Source organism: Copadichromis virginalis, linkage group LG3 (genome assembly GCF_057382275.1).
Source record: "Copadichromis virginalis isolate Kocher_CV1m ecotype Utaka linkage group LG3, C_Virginalis_male_GT1.1, whole genome shotgun sequence".
In the NCBI taxonomy this organism is placed as follows: domain Eukaryota; kingdom Metazoa; phylum Chordata; class Actinopteri; order Cichliformes; family Cichlidae; genus Copadichromis; species Copadichromis virginalis.
In genome coordinates this window covers 59,743,749-59,765,864 of record NC_140620.1, presented here as the reverse complement: position 1 = coordinate 59,765,864, position 22,116 = coordinate 59,743,749, and the positions used below count along the sequence as shown (strand labels likewise).

Below are 22,116 nucleotides of genomic sequence, written 5' to 3'. Positions count from 1 at the left end.
CGTAAGACTATTACCAAGAAATGGCTTAGTGTGAAAATTCCATCACTAAATGACTGGTATGAGATTTCATATTTAAAATGAAAGAATTACCTTTATTAATAGACTCCAATATGACATATTTAGTGATATTTGGGTTAAATGGAAACATTACATTTTGTCAAGGAGACCCGATTTTGTTTGAATCTCTGTAATTATGTATGCCATATTTCTGAATTGTTATGTGTAAATATGTATATGTTAGTATGTATGAGGGTATAGGCGAATACATATGTATGTAGGTATGTGTATGTATGTCTAAGTATATGGGTGTGTAAGTGTATGTAAGTGTGTGTGTATAGACACACTAGATGGTACACCCGTTTGTTTATTTTTGATTATTTGTTTATTTTGGTTTATTTGTGTTCTTATAGGTTGTTTATTAAAAAATAAAATTAAAAAAAAAAAAAGAGTGACAAGTCCTAAGACTGGGCTTCTGTATTTTTATTTACTTTTGTTTTACAGTTTTATCTTTTATTTTTCATCTTATTTTTATTTTTTGAACAGTGCACTGATTTTTGTTTGTGAATTTCTTTTCTTTAAGCAGATCTGCACGTCGGGAATTAAAAGCACTACACATTGTCGAGAAAATTGTTGCAAGTGAGTTTCTCCACATTAAAATGGGCTCAGGAGAAAGCCACTTATTTGGGACAATTAGAAAATGAGAGTCCCTGCCTAAAAAGGATTCAGCGAGGTAATCCGATCTAAAGTTCTTTTCTTTCTTTTTGAAATGACGTCATTTTGCTGAGAGTGGAAATCAAATGCGATGATGGGTTCCACTATCAGCAAAGAAAGAAAGAATGGATGGATGAATGAATGAATGAATGAATGAATGAATGGAAATAAAAACAAACTGCCTGACTGGTAAACGCTGACAAAAGCTGACAAGACTGGACCACGACTCAAGGTTAACCTCCACCTAGACAGGACGAAAGGGTGGATGAATTTGTGTGTTTCTTTTACAGAAGCAGGAAGATGACAGCAACATCCTAGGTTGCGTGAGCTTTGGCCGTACCGATTTAACTTTTAAATGCCACTTTCTGTGTTTGTGAATCTACCAGGGGTGTTATTCATGGGTTTGTGTTGCTCACAGAGATTACTGTGAGAAAGTGTGTATACACCTGCGCAGCGTTAACATTTGCATTTTCTTCTCTACAGCATTACAGTTCTTAATGTGCTTTGAATATGTGATTTATAACAGAACAAGTAGTTAATTTTTTTCTAATAATGTTTTTCTACTACAGGATTTCTGGGCTTATGTGTGAAGAAACTGTGTTTATAGGTTATGAGTTGGTGATGCTATTACACGGTGTTCTTGGGAAAATGTTGAATACTACAGGGAAGTGAATATAGTGTGAGACACATCCTGTGTTGAAAACAGTGTCACTCTTTTTACAGGAGGTCTTTTTATAGCACCTCTGGAATGTGGATGGCCGATGCCTGACCACCGGGACGGTCATGTATGTGCATGTGCATGTAGAGGATTCAGCAGAGACGGACAAGTGACATGTGAAAACAAATAAGTGATGCAGTGTTTATGGAACAGTTCAATATGGAGCTCATAGTGATAAAACGAGTGGAGTGACATTGCTTAAGGAAAGTCACTGATTAAATTGTGGAATAAATTGGGATGATTCATGATTTGGGACAAATTATGGCAATAATAGTGATTTAATGATTTGAGAAAACCTGAACATGATACTTGTCTGTTATGCTGAATACTTTATTATTCTCATGATCTATAGTTGGTTGTAAATAAGAAGTTTGATTTAACAGATTTGTTTTCCAGGATACAGGCTCCAGGTGGAGCTGGGAGTTAAACAGGCTTAACATGTAACTGCTGACTAATGTTTTTACACAGGGTTACAGGTTGGCGGGAGATTGTTTTAGAGAGAATGTGCAACATTCTTGTACAGGTCTCAGTAGGGAGTTGACACACGGTGGAAGCCATGTGCAAGAGGAGGGTCATTTTTAATTTGTAGGTGTCGTGAGGTGCCATGACGAGAAGTGAGCGAGGAAGGGCGCCTACAGGATGGAAGCGGAGGCCAGGATAGAGGCTAGAGGAGGATTAGTGATCATGTTAAGGAACAGCAGACATAGCACAGAGAGTTGTGCTACTGAGCTTCCAGGAGATTGAGAGGAGACTTCCCACAGCGAAGTTTTAAATAAAATGAGAGATTCATCGTTGACATTGAGGAAGAAAACTAAGGTGTACGACGTGCTCTGCCTTAAATCTTCAGCAGCTTTGGAACATGAGAACCTGAGGGATGAAGGGAGCATGCCAAGCGCCAGAAGTGACGGCTCGTACCACAACAGCGGTCCAGTTGAAGGGGACAGGCGAGACCTGGTTCCATTGGTCTCAATGTGCCATAGCGGATGAGAGCTTGGTGGAGACAAGCTCATCTCCAAATAACACGGGTGGCAAAACAGAGGCAGAATAAACCCTCTGACCCGTGCAACGACTAACCAGTAGTCTACCTGGGAGGTCGAACTAAGAAGAGGAGGATCGCAGAGCATCACTTCACTCAAAGAGGAGGTGGCTGAGTGGCCCGAGGAGTGAGACAATTGAGGAGTGTTGGCCTTTTTCAAAGGCCAAAGAGGAGGTGTCGAGATGAGAATATTATTTTACTGTTACTGTTCATAACCATTATTATTACTGTTGCATCACTTATGATTTATCATTATAATTTCATTAGAGCATTTATTGAAACTGTTGATGTTACATTAAAGTCTGTATTTCAGGTGTGAGCATAATCACATAATAATCTTTCATTGCAGGTGCAACTGTAATCATCTTACATGAATGAATGAGTGGACAGAAGTGGACAGAGATCATCTGAAGCACTTCAAAGGCTTTAACCCTTTAGAGCCGGTCGGAACGGACACGCTCCATTTTGCATAACTATTTTTAAATCCCGGTAGCACTGCAACCACGTAAGCTAGCGCAATAATTTTTTTTGCATATGAAACCGGAGGAGTTGTACTTACATCTTATGCCATCAGCTTGTCCTCGGTCACAGTTTCCTTCCACATATAGCTTTGCAAAAACTGCATAAAAAGCGCTTGTAGCAACAAAAACATAATATTCCAGAAACAGGCTTTGCCGATCCGATCAGCTGTTTGTAACACTTCCTACGTCCATCAGCGTGAACTATCACATGACCGCATGACCTGCCCGAAACCGGAAGTGACGTCATTTTGCGGAAATGTAGTTTTTTACCATCGTGGCCTTATGAGCCTATACTTGTGTTTTTAAAAGTTATGTTTGACTTTATGACTTTCTGTGTCGTTTCTGGGATGCTGAGGACTCATATTGCACTGCTGGAAATATTTTATTTTGATGCATATGCTGTTATTTTGCAAATTTGCACTATAATATATTTTTTTGTTTTTCCTGCAGTATATGAAAATTGGTGTATCTCAAAAATAAAACTATGAAGACACTTAAAATAAATTTCCTTTGGTGGGAAACTAGTTTGTGCAACTTTTTTGTATTTACAGTTTTGAGGGATAAGCCTCTTAAATTTCTCTAACTAGAAATATATGTTAAAAAATCAAAAACGATTTTCAATTTCTTTGTAGTTTATTGCACTTTTTTGCAATTTATGTAATTACTATGCACTTAATGCAGACATATTATTAAAATTTGGGCTATAATGGTTGTATTGATGTATAGCAACTTCAAATGCTCCAAAAAATGGCTCCACAGCATGTAAAAATATACTATAAGCTCTGGCGGACTTGGTTCTATGGTAGGTCTTAAAGGGTTAAATCAGCACATTTCTCTTTATTCTTTATCAACTCTGTTAGTTTCTCTCAGTTTTCTGTGGAATGAAGCTAACAGCAGGCTAATAAGAAGCTTCAGACCATTAATTAACTTGACCGAGCTTCAACTCTTTAATGAGCACAAAAATGCAATATGTGTATAAGCTTTCTAATGCAGCTTTGATCTTCACAGTCTGCTTCATGAAACTCATTCTAACCCTGAATGTCAGAGTGTTCCTCCTTCTCTTTCCCATCATTCATGCTGGCAGTGGAGGAGATTTGGATGTTGGACTGTGTTTTGGATGATGTGTGTATGTTTGTGTTGGACTGCTGTCTGTAAAGCAAACGCACATTTTGCTTTGGATTTCAGTGTCAGACAGACTTTAAGGTGGAATGAAGAGTTTGAGAGTTTCACAGTGAATTTTCCACTGGAGGATTTTTCTTCTTCTTTGAAGGTTTGAAATGTGAACATTGTTCTGCTGCAGTCAATGGACTAAACCAGAGAAGAAGAAAACAGACTTTACCATGAAGATCCTCAGTGTGGATCAGTATAATATCAGCCTGATGTCTGCAGTTTAGTGTCAGCACAACTTTCACATCATATTCATCTCAGCACAACTAAAACATGCTGACTGACCTCAGAGTTTCAAGTCCACATCCTGGACTCTCCAGGAAACCACACAGATGCTTCACTCCTGGATCCTGCAGCTTGTTGTTGTAGCTCAGGTCCAGCTGTCTCAGATGGGAGGGGTTGGACTTCAGTGCTGCTGCCAGATAATCACAGCTGATCTCTGACAAACCACAGAACTCCAATCTGTATAAAGAATGAAAGATGTAAGTTTATTAGACAAAGTGTGAGCTTGAAATCATTCAGTGTTTCATCATCTGTTCAGAGCTGAAGAAGGTTCAGAATGTAGAAGTTTAGAAAATGGAAACTCCAAACAGCTGAAGCCAACAGGAAGCAGCTTCAAACAAACACAACAAGAGAAAAAACTCTGAATGTTTCACATTAAAGTCGTACATTTATCATAAAAACAGGACAAAGACTTGAAAAAGTCGTGTTTTTCCTTCCAGGAACCACAAGGCTTCACTTTTAAAGGTGAAGTGTGAAAGAAATGGACATATTTGAAGTCCAACACCTTTTTCCAGTCACATTATTAAAGCAGACAAACTACAAGCTCATTTTCATTCCAACAAGTCATCTTCTGACCTGGACTAACAACACTGGTCTCTATGTGCAGCTGGCTGTGAGACCAGTGCTCAGGGAGCGTCTACAAAGTGCAACACTGAAAGAACATCACACACTCATTTGCTTCCAGCACTTTCACACAAACATCTACTGTCATTATTGTCACCAAACTCTGTGGATCCTTTATTGCAAATTCAAATGGGATCAAATGGTCAGACAAAAGAGGGTTATGAGGAAATATGATGAAATGTTGTGTATTAGCAGCAAGTTATTGAATCATTTTCCTCAGAAACCAAACAAAATGATTGACAAACATGTTTTTACAAACTCAGTGTTGGACTTGGATCAGCAGGATAAGCTGATGTTTAAAGGCATTTGAGTCTCGCTGTATGAGAGTCCAGTTATTACTCAATATTTATGGATGATGTTCTTTGAGTGTTGCACTTTGTAGACACTCCCTGAGCCTCACAGCCAGCTGCACATGGACCAGCTGACATTACCCAGCATTAGAGGCGGCTAATGCTGTGTGCCTAATGCTGTGTGCCTCTGTGTGCCTCCCAGAGTGCTCTGGGAGGCACACAGAGGCACACAGAGTCTCCACAGACTATTAAGGATCAAACCTCTACCAACATGACATTGATTATACAACTCTAAGCATAAATGACAATCAACAATACAAATCTAACAATCACACCTCTGATCAAGTCTCACAGTGTCAGCTTTGTTTTTATACATATGGATATGTGCTGATAAATGATCAGAGTTATAATATTTCCCACTGTCTGCTGTGTGCCGTGACCTTTGACCTGCTAAAGACAGTCAGCTGTGGATTATTCATTGTTGTGTCTGATACTTAGAACTGTGAGGAAGAACACTACACAGTTAATCAGGGTCCCCTCTCTCTGAATCAGGGAAGGTGGGCAGGCCGCGTGTGGGCCGCGGGCCATACGTTGAGTCTCACTGTTTGAAATGTGAACATTGTTCTGCTGCAGTCAATGGACTAAACCAGAGAAGAAGAAAACAGACTTTACCATGAAGATCCTCAGTGTGGATCAGTATAATATCAGCCTGATGTCTGCAGTTTAGTGTCAGCACAACTTTCACATCATATTCATCTCAGCACAACTAAAACATGCTGACTGACCTCAGAGTTTCAAGTCCACATCCTGGACTCTCCAGGAAACCACACAGATGCTTCACTCCTGAATCCTGCAGGTTGTTGTTGTCAGTCAGGTCCAGCTGTCTCAGATGGGAGGGGTTGGACTTCAGTGCTGCTGCCAGATAATCACAGCTGATCTTTGACAAACCACAGCGCCTCAATCTGTATAAAGGATGAAAGATGTCAGTTTATTAGACAAAGTGTGAGCTTGAAATCATTCAGTGTTTCATCATCTGTTCAGAGCTGAAGAAGGTTCAGAATGTAGAAGTTTAGAAAATGGAAACTCCAAACAGCTGAAGCCAACAGGAAGCAGCTTCAAACAAACACAACAAGAGAAAAAACTCTGAATGTTTCACATTAAAGTCGTACATTTATCATAAAAACAGGACAAAGACTTGAAAAAGTCGTGTTTTTCCTTCCAGGAACCACAAGGCTTCACTTTTAAAGGTGAAGTGTGAAAGAAATGGACATATTTGAAGTCCAACACCTTTTTCCAGTCACATTATTAAAGCAGACAAACTACAAGCTCATTTTCATTCCAACAAGTCATCTTCTGACCTGGACTAACAACACTGGTCTCTATGTGCAGCTGGCTGTGAGACCAGTGCTCAGGGAGCGTCTACAAAGTGCAACACTGAAAGAACATCACACACTCATTTGTTTCCAGCACTTTCACACAAACATCTACTGTCATTATTGTCACCAAACTCTGTGGATCCTTTATTGCAAATTCAAATGGGATCAAATGGTCAGACAAAAGAGGGTTATGAGGACATATGATGAAATGTTGTGTATTAGCAGCAAGTTATTGAATCATTTTCCTCAGAAACCAAACAAAATGATTGACAAACATGTTTTTACAAACTCAGTGTTGGACTTGGATCAGCAGGATAAGCTGATGTTTAAAGGCATTTGAGTCTCGCTGTATGAGAGTCCAGTTATTACTCAATATTTATGGATGATGTTCTTTCAGTGTTGCACTTTGTAGACGCTCCCTGAGCCTCACAGCCAGCTGCACATGGACCAGCTGACATTACCCAGCATTAGAGGCGGGTGTAAAAAAATGGATTTTCCTATTTAAATGGTTCTAATTTGAATAAAGCGATGTTGATTCATTCAATCCTGAATCGATTTTTAATATAAATGTATTTTGCCAGAATCTCAGGTTAAAGCTCCCAAAAGTATTTCAACAACAACCAAACAGATAAAACAGTAAATGAGAGCAGCTAAACACACAAAGATGGAAACACAGAGCGTGGATCGTTCACTCGACGGCACGTACACGGACACGCCGTCGGGGCTGAAAGTGGACAGCTCACAGATCCTGAAGCTGCAGGTTTCATCTGTCTCCAACCAAAACTGAGTGAACCAGCAGCAGAAGAAGATCCAAACTACGCTTTACGTTTGATGAACATCGTCATGAATTCTCTCTGACTTTGACGTTTACTTCCTGCACAGCTCTCTCTCTCTCAGTGTACTTCAAGAACAGTTTACCTTCAAAAATCTGTTTCCTGCATTATTCACTGCTTATTACGCACCAGTCTGCTGTTGTGTTCACTGCTGTCGGCCTCCCAAAACAAAGCCTCATTTCTGCTGTTCAATACTGAAGAAATTTAAACCTTTTAAATAGGGGTGTCAAATTATCGCGTTAATTGCGATTAATTAATTACAATGCTATTTAGAGCGTTATGTTTTTTAATCTCGTTAATCTAATTTTTAATCTCTTGACGTCATTGATTTTGTATGAGAGTTGCTATGTTATAAAATCCGTTTTTATGTGCTGGGCTCCTTGTGCTTGACTTGTTGGGGGTGGTGTCACGTCGTGAGGTCAAGGTGAGAAGTGGTGATTAGCTTACAGTGTGGATATGGAGGCGCACCTGAGAGTTGTTGGCCCAATGAACGGGAAATTTGTATTTCATAAACGCCCCGACGGCACCATTGACAAAGGTAAAGTGGTCTGCCTAGAGTGTAAGAAGGAGTTTGCTTACCACCGAAGCAGCTCAAGTTTGGCCTATCACCTCAACGCAAAGCACCCAGCCGCGAGTGCAGCAACAGCTAGCAGTGAAGACGTTAGCAATATAGCAAGCCAGAGCAAAGCTTTTCGCCAAACAAAACTAGAGAATACCCCTCGTATGAGCAAGTCTGCGACCGACAGGCTGACTAATGTTATTGCCAAGTGGATAGCGATGAACTGTAGGCCGATAAATATAGTAGAGGACGAAGGATTGACAGAGGTGTTGCAAATTGCGTCCAATGACCCGTCATACAAGCCGCCGTGCAGGACTACAGTAACGACCAAAATCAGCAAAATGTACGACGGCGAAAAGAAAAACAAACTTGAGATTTTGGCGGAGGATTCTCCCAACTGTGTTGCTATAACCGGAGATCACTGGACCTCAGCTGGCAACCACAGCTATTTTGGGGTGACTGGACACTTTATTGATAGTGAGTGGAACCTCAACTCATTTGCACTGACCGTCATGAGAACAGAAACCAGGCACTTTGCTGATAAATGCGCCGAACAGTTCCTCAAGGTAGCAAATGACTGGGGTATTGAAAACAAGATATCCACCATTGGCACAGACAGCGCAGCAAACATGCTGGCTGCTATGAGAGCACTTCCATATGAGCACATCGCCTGCAATGCTCACATTCTCCAGAGGACCATCACGGTATGTCTCGATAGCAGTGGTTTTGTCGGTGTACTGGCAAAGTGCCGCAAGATTGTTGGTCATTTTAAACAAAGCCCTGCGAGTACCACAGAACTTAACCAACAACAAGTAGCACTCGGAAAGAAGAGCGATCAACTTATACAGGATGTACCCACCAGGTGGAACTCGACTCTCGCAATGGTCTCACGCCTCCTATGTAACCGAGAGGCTGTCCAGGCTACGTTGGACCAACAGAACCACAGGTTGGTCTTGCCAACCGAAGCTGAGTGGGCAAAACTGCAGAGGCTGGAGCTCCTGCTTGAACCATGCAAGTAAGTTCAAATAAACACCTTCCCATTTTAATTATATAAACTACTGTTACATGTGTAAAATCAAAATTAATGAACATAACAAGGAACTTTTAAGGACAATTAAATTGGAAATCAGTTACACTTTGATTTAAATGAATCCAGCTAGGTTTATTTAGCAAACCTCTCCACCTCTGCAGGTATGTGACAGAGCTGCTGGGTGGTGAGGCCTACGTCTCTTGCTCTGTAGTGCTGCCTGCTTTTCGCCATCTGTACCGTGTCATGGACATTACTGATGATGATCCTGCCTACGTGGTGAAGTTCAAGAATGCCTTCCAGAAGGATCTGGCAGCACGACGAGCTAATGGCAACGAGATATGGTTCGAGGTGGCCACAGCATTGGATCCACGGTTTAAGGATTTGAAATGTCTTCCAAGAGAAAAGAGGGAACGGGTAGGACAATAAGGTTAAGCTGGACTAATGAGTCCAATTCATTATCAAATCAAACTTTTATTTATTATATGGAACACAAAGTTCTTTACAAGATTAAATAAAAAAAAAAAAAAAGCACTTAGTTTTAATCACAATCATTCATTCATTCATTCAGGTGTGGACCATTCTGGAGAATATGCTCCAGGCAGCAGAGCCCAGAAGAGCAGATAGTCTCCAGCCCTCCACAGAGGATGATGGACCAGCTCAGAAGAAGAGGAGGAGCGAACTCCTTCTGGGGTCTGACTCTGACTCAGAAGATGGAATTGAGTCTGGAGAGCTGCAGCGCTACAGAGCAGAACCCAGCATCAGTATTGATGACTGTCCCCTGCAGTGGTGGTATGCTCACTCAGGAGTCTATGAAAAGCTGTCAGTCCTAGCACAAAAGTACCTGGCCTCCCCAGCTACCTCTGTACCCTGTGAGAGACTCTTTAGCCTTGCAGGCCACATAGTGCAAAAGAAAAGGGCAGCCTTGCTTCCAGAAAATGTTACCAGGCTGGTGTGTCTTAGCGACTGGCTGAGGAAGAAGAAATGAGACACATGTGGTCAGCATAGCTGCTGTGTCATTTGTAGCCTACTAGAATAGATTGCTTGATGTTCAGCACTTTTTTTTGTGATGGAAGAATACTTTGATGTGCTAACTTGCAGCACTGCAATGTCAGTTTTATTTTTCATTATCTGAAGCAGAGGAATTTCAGTGCTGTATTGCTCAGAAAAGAGCAACTCTGATGTGCTAACTTGCAGCACTTAATTTATTTGATTTTATTTGTATTTATTTTTCCACTTATTTTACAAAAGAATACAACAGTATGTAAATGGTTGCATCTGTTTAACGTTTGTTAAACAATAAATGACTTTATAAAGTCACTTTCTTTTTTATATCAGTCTTTTGGTCTGCCACAATAAGTTGAGGGCTTTCCTCAGCTATTTTTAGGTGAGATTAAAAAAGAGATTAATTAGATCAATTAATTAAAAATCATAATTAATTAATCTCTATTTTTTTTAATCTCTTGACAGCACTACTTTTAAAATGATGACAGATTACAAACTCTCAGCTGTGTCTGTAATCAAACCTCTGTAACTTTGCTTCACTTCAGCAGCATCAGCTCATGTTCACATGTTGATTCATGGTTTGCTTCAGTTTTTGATGGACTGCAGAATATTTTGAAGGTTATCTGCTATAAAAAGCCAGAACAGGAAAATCTGCTTCATGTGTTTCTGTTTGATCCTCAGTGACTTTGACACAAAGGCCTCTGCTGTGATGATCACACCTCTGATCAAGTCTCACAGTGTCAGCTTTGTTTTTATACATATGGATATGTGCTGATAAATGATCAGAATTATAATATTTCCCACTGTCTGCTGTGTGCCGTGACCTTTGACCTGCTAAAGACAGTCAGCTGTGGATTATTCATTGTTGTGTCTGATACTTAGAACTGTGAGGAAGAACACTACACAGTTAATCAGGGTCCCCTCTCTCTGAATCAGGGAAGGTGGGCAGGCCGCGTGTGGGCCACGGGCCATACGTTGAGTATCACTGTTTGAAATGTGAACATTGTTCTGCTGCAGTCAATGGACTAAACCAGAGAAGAAGAAAACAGACTTTACCATGAAGATCCTCAGTGTGGATCAGTATAATATCAGCCTGATGTCTGCAGTTTAGTGTCAGGACAACTTTCACATCATATTCATCTCAGCACAACTAAAACATGCTGACTGACCTCAGAGTTTCAAGTCCACATCCTGGACTCTCCAGGAAACCACACAGATGCTTCACTCCTGAATCCTGCAGGTTGCTGTTGTTACTCAGGTCCAGCTCTGTCAGATGGGAGGGGTTGGACTTCAGTGCTGCTGCCAGATAATCACAGCTGATCTTTGACAAACCACAGTCCATCAATCTGTATAAAGAATGAAAGATGTAAGTTTATTAGACAAAGTGTGAGCTTGAAATCATTCAGTGTTTCATCATCTGTTCAGAGCTGAAGAAGGTTCAGAATGTAGAAGTTTAGAAAATGGAAACTCCAAACAGCTGAAGCCAACAGGAAGCAGCTTCAAAACAAACACAACAAGAGAAAAAACTCTGAATGTTTCACATTAAAGTCGTACATTTCTCATAAAAACAGGACAAAGACTTGAAAAAGTCGTGTTTTTCCTTCCAGGAACCACAAGGCTTCACTTTTAAAGGTGAAGTGTGAAAGAAATGGACATATTTGAAGTCCAACACCTTTTTCCAGTCACATTATCAAAGCAGACAAACTACAAGCTCATTTTCATTCCAACACGTCATCTTCTGACCTGGACTAACAACACTGGTCTCTATGTGCAGCTGGCTGTGAGACCAGTGCTCAGGGAGCGTCTACAAAGTGCAACACTGAAAGAACATCACACACTCATTTGCTTCCAGCACTTTCACACAAACATCTACTGTCATTATTGTCACCAAACTCTGTGGATCCTTTATTGCAAATTCAAATGGGATCAAATGGTCAGACAAAAGAGGGTTATGAGGACATATGATGAAATGTTGTGTATTAGCAGCAAGTTATTGAATCATTTTCCTCAGAAACCAAACAAAATGATTGACAAACATGTTTTTACAAACTCAGTGTTGGACTTGGATCAGCAGGATAAGCTGATGTTTAAAGGCATTTGAGTCTCGCTGTATGAGAGTCCAGTTATTACTCAATATTTATGGATGATGTTCTTTCAGTGTTGCACTTTGTAGACGCTCCCTGAGCCTCACAGCCAGCTGCACATGGACCAGCTGACATTACCCAGCATTAGAGGCGGGTGTAAAAAAATTGATTTTCCTATTTAAATGGTTTTAATTTGAATAAAGCGATGTTGATTCATTCAATCCTGAATCGATTTTTAATATAAATGTATTTTGCCAGAATCTCAGGTTAAAGCTCCCAAAAGTATTTCAACAACAACCAAACAGATAAAACAGTAAATGAGAGCAGCTAAACACACAAAGATGGAAACACAGAGCGTGGATCGTTCACTCGACGGCACGTACACGGACACGCCGTCGGGGCTGAAAGTGGACAGCTCACAGATCCTGAAGCTGCAGGTTTCATCTGTCTCCAACCAAAACTGAGTGAACCAGCAGCAGAAGAAGATCCAAACTACGCTTTACGTTTGATGAACATCGTCATGAATTCTCTCTGACTTTGACGTTTACTTCCTGCACAGCTCTCTCTCTCTCAGTGTACTTCAAGAACAGTTTACCTTCAAAAATCTGTTTCCTGCATTATTCACTGCTTATTACGCACCAGTCTGCTGTTGTGTTCACTGCTGTCGGCCTCCCAAAACAAAGCCTCATTTCTGCTGTTCAATACTGAAGAAATTTAAACCTTTTAAAATGATGACAGATTACAAACTCTCAGCTGTGTCTGTAATCAAACCTCTGTAACTTTGCTTCACTTCAGCAGCATCAGCTCATGTTCACATGTTGATTCATGGTTTGCTTCAGTTTTTGATAGACTGCAGAAGATTTTGAAGGTTAATCAGGGTCCCCTCTCTCTGAATCAGGAAAGGTGGGCAGGCCGCGTGTGGGCCGCGGGCCATACGTTGAGTCTCACTGTTTGAAATGTGAATATTGTTCTGCTGCAGTCAATGGACTAAACCAGAGAAGAAGAAAACAGACTTTACCATGAAGATCCTCAGTGTGGATCAGTATAATATCAGCCTGATGTCTGCAGTTTAGTGTCAGCACAACTTTCACATCATATTCATCTCAGCACAACTAAAACATGCTGACTGACCTCAGAGTTTCAAGTCCACATCCTGGACTCTCCAGAAAACCACACAGATGCTTCACTCCTGAATCCTGCAGCTTGTAGTTCTCACTCAGGTCCAGCTGTCTCAGATGGGAGGGGTTGGACTTCAGTGCTGCTGCCAGATAATCACAGCTGATCTCTGACAAACCACAGAACTCCAATCTGTATAAAGAATGAAAGATGTAAGTTTATTAGACAAAGTGTGAGCTTGAAATTATTCAGTGTTTCATCATCTGTTCAGAGCTGAAGAAGGTTCAGAATGTAGAAGTTTAGAAAATGGAAACTCCAAACAGCTGAAGCCAACAGGAAGCAGCTTCAAACAAACACAACAAGAGAAAAAACTCTGAATGTTTCACATTAAAGTCGTACATTTCTCATAAAAACAGGACAAAGACTTGAAAAAGTCGTGTTTTTCCTTCCAGGAACCACAAGGCTTCACTTTTAAAGGTGAAGTGTGAAAGAAATGGACATATTTGAAGTCCAACACCTTTTTCCAGTCACATTATTAAAGCAGACAAACTACAAGCTCATTTTCATTCCAACAAGTCATCTTCTGACCTGGACTAACAACACTGGTCTCTATGTGCAGCTGGCTGTGAGACCAGTGCTCAGGGAGCAAAGTGCAACAAAGTGCAACACTGAAAGAACATCACACACTCATTTGCTTCCATCATCCAACCTGAAGAGGAAACAGAGACGCCTCCCCTTCAAAGTAAAAGCTGCTCCTTTTGGACACAGTATCAGAGAAAGTCTACAGTATAACATAGAAAAGACAGAACAAAGTTTTGGTTGTTTTTAAATTGTGCAGAAGTGAAACTACACTAAGCTCAATTATGTGACAGACATTTCATCCCATGTCAGTTTGGCCTCATCCTGGGCTGGATTATCCAGCACACACTCTGACCACAGGCCCAGGGGCCACGCACAGCTGGGCTCCATCCAAGAGACAGCAAACAAACCAACACAATAATAAAAAGCACCATGTGATCTTCTTACATCTTCAAGACAAACATAGTAAAAACATGAGCATATTTGTTTCCTGATAAAATGATGTGACAGGTAGAACAGAGTAAAGTGGTGGTGTTACAGCCTTTCTCCCCTCTGCTGCCGAGGCTGTTAGTCTCTCCCAAACTCAGCTACAGGACTTCCAAATGAATGAAAGCAGCAGAAGTGGCTTTACAAATGAAAGAGGAAGAGGAGAAGAAGAGGAGAGGGAGGCCACCCTGACCATCACTCCAGCTGAAAACATCACACTTCCATTAAAGTTGGTGAGGAAATGTTGAGCAGGATGAGCTGCTGGCTAATCTGGAGGCTGTAGCAGCAGCTCACAGTCACAGTGGGTTTCCACTCATGAAAAAGCTCTGGCTGCTTCATTTCTCATCTCATATCAGAGACTTTAATGCTTCACTGAAGCTGTACTGTGATGCTTCCATATTCCAGTGAGGCCTCCATAATGATTTCAGCTGTTCTGTACACACACTGTGTGCCCTGTATGGCTCAAAGTCTCTGCAGCCTGTTTTTATCTGCTATCATCAGATCTTCATCATCCTCATTCACATCCCTCACACACTCTACAGCCTCATCAGCACTGACTTCATCTTCACTGACTGATGGAGCACAACATGAACCTGTGGAGGCTGAAACACTGTCCTGTCAAACATCTCCCCGTCACCACTCCACTTCTGTCAGCCTTTAAATGAACCCTGCTCAAGTCTGTCACTTCTGTTTGGAGCCAAAAGGAAAAACTGTTGTTCAGTCATTTGGAAAGACAACATTTCTGAAAGCACTCAAACTTCTTCACATTTGTCTTCAGACACATCCTGAACATTTAGGAACTAAAGAAAGTTTCAAACATCAATCAAAGACCTGAAATATAGAAAAACAACAACAGCCGCAGTCAGTGAACTCACCTCAGAGTCTGCAGTCGACAGTTTGGACTCTCCAGTCCAGCACACAGAAGCTTCACTGCTGAATCCTGCAGCTTGTAGTTTCTACTCATGTCCAGCTCTGTCAGATGGGAGGGGTTGGACTTCAGAGCTGAGGCCACAACTTCACAGTGAGACTCTGAGAGTCCACAGTAAGTCAGTCTGTGATGATAGAAAATATAAAATGTGTTATTATAAAAGCAGAAAATCTGCATTATAAACACAGACTGAATGTATATGAAGACAAAACAGAGTGAGGTCATAATCTGATGAATCTGCTCTTCACATCTGTGCTTCAGCTCCTCTTACTGTGTTTGACATGACACAACGATTGAGTCTCTCTCAGACCTGCAGACTTTTAATGAGCATCTTTGTTTGGCTTTAATCTGCAGATGAAGGAGGAAGATGGTGTCACATTTAGGCTTCCATAATGTCCACAGTCTGTCACTGAGATCTGATCCAGAGTCAGAGTGAAGACACACATTTGGACTGTTTCCTGTTTTGACTCCAGAACATTTTGAATGAGTTCAGCTCAGTGAAGAGTTCCAGCTGGAAAGATGATCTCTGTTTGCTACCTGCTGTCAGGTACGACTGTTCACGTCCACACGCAGGAAAAACCTGCTGACTGTTACCAAACGGAGCAGAAATCTCATCACTGGACAATAATGATGAATGAACTCAGAGCTGCTGATATCAGATCTGATTTCAGGGGAACTAAACACAGAAATGATTGGCTCATTTGAGCTTTCTGAGCCATTATCTGCTGCTGTGTCGCTAGTTGGCAGAAAATGATTTGTATTCCTGTTCAGGGCTTCAGTGTTTATGAGTCCAGATCCAGGTGACAGCAAGTCACAATGATGTTACCTGTCTGTGTCCAGCAGCAGCCTGTATTCACTTTGAATATTGTTATAAGCTGACATGGATCAGTTTGTCTTTGATTGGTTTGTAAATGTCACTGTTTCCATTGGACCTGAGTGACGTACAAAGACAGAGAGGGAGAGAAAGGAGAGAGAGGATGGAGACAGCAAAGAGAGAGCAAACACAAACAGGTGAGAGTGGACAGGTGACCAAGGTCAGCAACCAATCAGAGAGCTTCTGTTTGACCCACAGTCACTGATGATGACTGCACATAACCAAGCAGTGTGTTACTCTGATATCAAATATGGATCCTGCTCTTATAATAATGATCATCAGATGATATTATTGTGTTATTTTGTAGCTGAATACGATGTTTGTGTGATTATCAGTGAAAGAAGCAGTGAGGAGGATGGAGAGAGAGAGAGGACAGAGGGTGAAGTTAGAAACACTAAAAGGATTTTTCATGGATTTCATGGATGATTTGAGTGATTTCCAGCAGGACACTTAAACATGTCAGTGGACGTCCTAAAGAACATATTCACTGATATGAAACGTGTCATTGAACAGGATTCATATCAGTGGAAACATGGTGGAAACAGCTGTGACTGCATGGATGTGACACACTTCAAATCTGTTCTCCACTCTTGGATTTGGGATCCATGGAGCTGCTGCTGAGTCTGTACAATAAAGGAATGGTGTGGAAGGTTGCAGCGTACGGACACAAACACTTTCTGCTTACAATCTGATTTTATTTTCAACATTAAACTACTAACCTACACTGATCAATGATGTTAATGATCACATCTGGACTCACCCAGCCTTTCTGCAGTTCCTCACAGCTGGAATCAGTCTCTGTCGTCCCGACACTGATGTTTTGTACTTCTGCAGGTCCAACTCATCCAGAACCTCCTCTGACATCTGCAGCATGAAGGCCAGAGCTGAGCACTGGATCTCAGAGAGTTTCTTCTCTGATCTGTTCTCTGACTTCAGGAACTCTTGGATCTCCTGATGTACTGAGAGGTCGTTCATCTCCATCAGACAGTGGAAGATGTTGATGCTTCTGTCAGGAGAGATTTCATCACTGTTCATCTTCTTCAGGTTGTTGATGACTCTCTGGATGGTTCCTGGACTGTTCTCTGTCTGGCCCAGCAGACCTACTAAGAGTCTCTGGTTGGACTCCAGACAGAGGCCATGAAGGAAGCGAACAAACAGGTCCAGGTGGCCATTTTCACTCTGGAGGGATTTCTCCATGACTCGTTTAAGGAAATCATCCAGAGAGGACTCGTTGTATTCTTTTCCCAAAAAGTCCCTCTGCACCTCTGTCTTCCTGTTGGTGTGACAGTGGAACATGTAGACAGCAGCCAGAAACTCCTGAATGCTCAGATGAACAAAGCAGTAGACTGGTTTCTGGAAGATCACACACTCTCTTTTGAAGATCTCTGTACAAACTCCTGAGTACACCGAGGCCTCTGTCACATCCAGACCACACTGCTCCAGGTCTTCTTGGTAGAACATGATGTTTCCTTTCTCCAGATGTTCAAACGCCAGCCTCCCCAGCTTCAGAAGAACTTCCCTGTCAGCCTCCGTCAGCTCCTGTGGACTCGTCTCACGTCCCTCATGGTACTTGTTCTTCTTCCTCTTTGTCTGAACCAGCAGGAAGTGTGAGTACATGTCAGTCAGGGTCTTGGGCAGCTCTCCTCTCTGCTCTGTAGTCAACATGTGTTCCAGAACTGTAGCAGTGATCCAGCAGAAGACTGGGATACTACACATGATGTGGAGGCTCCTGGATGTCTTCATGTGGGAGATGATTCTGCTGGACAGCTCTTCATCACTGAATCTCCTCCTGAAGTACTCCTCCTTCTGGGCGTCAGTGAAGCCTCGTACTTCTGTTAGCCTGTCAACACATGTAGGAGGGATCTGATTGGCTGCTGCGGGTCGGGAAGTTATCCAGACGAGAGCCGAGGGAAGCAGATTCCCCTGGATGAGGTTTGTCAGCAGCTGGCTGACTGATGACTTCTGTGTGACATCAGACAGCAGCTTCCTGTTGGTGAAATCCAATGAAAGTCTGCTTTCATCCAGGCCGTCAAAGATGAACAAAAGCTGAGAGACAGCCAGCTTCTCTGCTGTGACCTTCTGTAATGTTGGATGGAAAACATGGAGCAGCTCCAGAAGACTGTACTGCTCATCTCTGATCAGGTTCAGCTCCCTGAATGAAAGCAGAACCACCACACTGACATGTTGGTTCTCCAAGCCCTCTGCCCAGTCCAGAGTGAACTTCTGCACTGAGAAGGTTTTTCCAGCACCAGCCACGCCGTTGGTCAGAACCACTCTGATGGGTCTCTGTTGGTCAGGTAAGGCTTTAAAGATGTCCTGGCATCTGATTGGAGCGTCATGGAGGGCGTCCATCTTGGAAGCTGTCTCCAGCTGCCTCACCTCATGTTGGGTATGAACCTCTTCACTCTGTCCCTCTGTGATGTAGAGCTCAGTGTAGATGGTGTTGAGGAGGGTTCTACTTCCTGTTTCATCACTTCCTTCAGTCACACGTTCACATCTCCTCCTCAGACTGATCTTATGTTCATCTAAAACCTCCTGCAGACCAACATCTGCTGAAAGAAAGAAAAACAATGAGACTAAAGAGAAAGAAAACTCTTCAATGTCTGAACAACACAAGAAGTCCAGTTTTCAGAAATGAGTCCATCAGCAGACAGATGTTCAGTCTTACTTTGTACACAGCTGCTCTGACTGGCTGTCTGCAGTCCAGCTCTGCTTCTGGATCTTTCTCCACACTGTGCAGAAGCTCTGATGGTGACACAGAAAAGTCAAAGTGGAGATACTTCTGTCCACCTTTGATTAGACTCATTATAAAAAGGAAAACAAAGTTTGAACACACTCATGTTTCCAGTTCACTGACTTACATTTATTCCATGGACACTCACTCTAACCTGAACCACAGCTACAACCCAACATTGTTGAGGCCTCATCTCCTCCTTTCCTGACTGTAGAGGTTAAATATGCAACAACCAACAAATAAAAGAATTTGGTTCATTTCAAAGAAATTCACACGGTGACCAAGTAAAGTAACCGTAGTAAAGGAGACAACATCCCGTTGATGGTGGGATTATTTGAAAGATTTGCTTTAGTCACGTCACCAAATGCAGTTGAACCACCCGTGGATCCATGTTTGACCATTCTACCACTCTGAGCTCTGCTTTTTAATCATTTTATTATTATCATCATTCATTTATTCATTCTTTGGAGGGGGGCTATTTCCTAATGCCGCCCTAATAAGGTGATGTTCAAGGGGAAATATAACAGAAACTCTTTCAGTGTTATTCATTAATAAATTAACAGATAAACTGTGAAGAAGAAAAAACTGAGATTTAAAGGAGAGAGTGAGAAACTTGATCATCCATCCTCATAATACATGTTTATCAGTATCTGCTGTGACCATACTGCAGTAATAACTACAAGTCTACATTTCTGTGACTGTTGATCAATCACAGCAGGAATCTGAGCTCATCTCTGCACACAGAGCAGCTTCAGCTCTGGGATAAACTGCTCGCTTCACGTCCTTCTCAGCTCACAGACACTCATCCTGATATTTTCCTTTAACATTTGATGGTATAATTCATCAGAGTTTACACTTTATCTGCATAAATACAGAAAAACAGACCCAAACACCATAAACCACCAGTTTCACCATGTAGAATATATTGTTGTTTCCTTGCTTTTAATTCAGAGAAAAACTCTGATTTTGATTTTCTCTGTTCTCTTTGCCACAGCCCATCCCAGCAGCAGCTGAAGCAGCTGACTGTCACAACACTGAATAACACTTTAGGAGGAACGTCTTGATGCATTCTCAATCCTCCAGGAAAGTAAATCTCCAAAAGGTGATTCTGTTCATCTGGACGTAGCGTAAATGTGGTTATTCCAGCTGGACTTTTTTCAAAGCTGGAAAGGCACCTAAAGAAAGTTCCAGCCGATCCAGGTGAGAAGGACAACCGCTGCCTAAGAGAAAACCTGTAGTGATCCCATATGTGTCTGGAGTATCGGAGCAGTTGAGACAGATTTTTTCTAAACACCGGGTCTCTGTGGCTTTTAAACCCCAAAACACGCTGCGCTAAAAATTGGTCCACACTAAGGATCGGGTCCCCCGACACAAACAGAGCAACATAGTGTACGCTGTTAAGTGCAGGAGGATTGTCAGGATTTATACATCGGGGAAACCAAACAACCTTTGGCTACAACACAGAAGAGCCACCTCGTCAGGCCAGGACTCTGCAGTCTATTCACACCTACAGGCCAGTGGACACTCTTTCAATGATGAGGATGTAACATCCTGGACAGGGAGGAACGCTGGTTTGAGGGCGGAGTCAAGGAGGCCATTTACGTGAAAAGGGAAAGACCATCTCTGAATTGAGGAGGGGCCTAAGGGTACATCTGTCACCATCTTACAATGCTGTGATTGCAGCCATTCCCCAACTCTCTGTGAATGGTACTCATGACCATTGATCTTTGATCAGTGGGTTTTGGTCAGTGGTTGTTGATCAGTGGTCATGAGAATTTTCATAATTAAGATTAAGGAACTGACCTCCCAGCCCTTTGTTCCTTCAGTGGGCTGGTTTCAGTCATTATGCAAATGTACTGTTTATAAGATTGAAACCTGCAGTCAGCTGAGACTGAAGGAGTCACCTGGATGATGACGAAACGTTTCTCCCACTAAACGCTACGTCCAGATGAACAGAATCAACTTTTGGAGAAAGTTGAATCAGTATTTCAGCTTTAAGAGGGTATTTTAACACAAACATCAGTCCTTCTACTTCAGTATGTTTGACACTTTGTTTACGCCTAAATTAACTTTACTGTTAACGAGTTTTCATGTTTCTGTAATCCACCAGTGTGCTCATGCTTTTTTAATTGAAAACATATTTTAATGATCAAATATAATTATGTTTGTTATTTGTGGATTTTAAATGTCCTTGACAGAGATGATGATCATTATCCTGCACTGTGGTCTCAGGTTTGGTCGAGCTAGCACAAAGAATGGCTATGTTGAACTTCCTCCTGGGATCTACACTAAGAAGTGAGTCCAACATTAGCAGGGTCTCTTTCCTTTATCTGGATTCACTTTAGCATTCACAGTCACGTGAAGCTTGTTATTAACTCGATAAGTCAACCCAGGGTTTCAGCTGAGCGCTCACATGAAACACATGGTGTTGGCAGCATCTGATCAATCATATTCATGGAGACGTGTATCAGCAACAGAGCAGCTGAGTTTGCAGAAGGAAGTCAAACTAAACCACAGGAACAATATGAGGAGATTACACACATAATAAAATACTAGCAGTAACACAGCTGCTGCAGACAAATCAGTCGTGTGATCGTGTGTGAGAGGAGAAGGACTGTAAAGCAGTTTGGTGTTAAAAGCTCTGTATGAATGTGGGAGACTTTGAAGGGCTTTAAAAAGGCCAATATAAAATAAAAGGCAGCAAAATTGCTGAGTGTGAAAGTCACCAGACTTATCAGACCTCTGTGATTAAGACCTGTAAGAACACCTATTTGTACTTGTTGGCATTATATCAAACACACACGTATATTAAGCCTTTGTTTGAACTCTGGTTGAATTTGTTACTTTCAGACTGTGAAACATCACAGAGGCTGCAGCTGCAGATCTTTTTTTCACCTGGAAATTTACTTTAAATGTTAGATGGAAAATGTATTGCTCAGTTTAACCAAAGTAAGAACAAGAATCCATAAACCTTCATAAAGACAAACATCTCCCAGAACATTGAGCTGCTGAAGTGTCACTGAAGGGAAAAACTATTTGTCCTCCTCCATCCAGCAACACCTGAAACACCTGAGTGGAAGCTCCTCCCTACACTGTGTTTGAAGCAAAGCACAAAGGAGACACCTGCTGGAGCAGCTGGAGTCCTACAGACACTCAGCCTCTTCAC

General features: G+C 41.8%; 2 protein-coding genes across 2 annotated transcripts; one reads left to right on the top strand and one right to left on the bottom strand.

The window, feature by feature from the left end:
* Positions 1 to 3,779: 3,779 nt before the first annotated feature.
* On the bottom strand, positions 3,780 to 21,374 carry LOC146716384 (protein NLRC3-like). The gene is made up of 8 exons (XM_085441289.1): positions 21,364 to 21,374; positions 18,885 to 18,961; positions 17,293 to 18,768; positions 15,290 to 15,428; positions 13,365 to 13,511; positions 11,319 to 11,495; positions 6,135 to 6,311; positions 3,780 to 4,615 (listed from the first exon to the last, which is right to left on the bottom strand). Exons 1-8 carry the CDS (start codon positions 21,372 to 21,374, stop codon positions 4,420 to 4,422), a joined length of 2,400 nt encoding a protein of 799 aa, XP_085297415.1. The 3' UTR covers positions 3,780 to 4,419.
* LOC146716385 (E3 SUMO-protein ligase ZBED1-like) lies at positions 8,015 to 10,464 on the top strand. Its single transcript, XM_085451812.1, has 3 exons — positions 8,015 to 9,132; positions 9,309 to 9,561; positions 9,716 to 10,464. Exons 1-3 carry the CDS (start codon positions 8,015 to 8,017, stop codon positions 10,130 to 10,132), a joined length of 1,788 nt encoding a protein of 595 aa, XP_085307938.1. The 3' UTR covers positions 10,133 to 10,464.
* Positions 21,375 to 22,116: the final 742 nt, after the last annotated feature.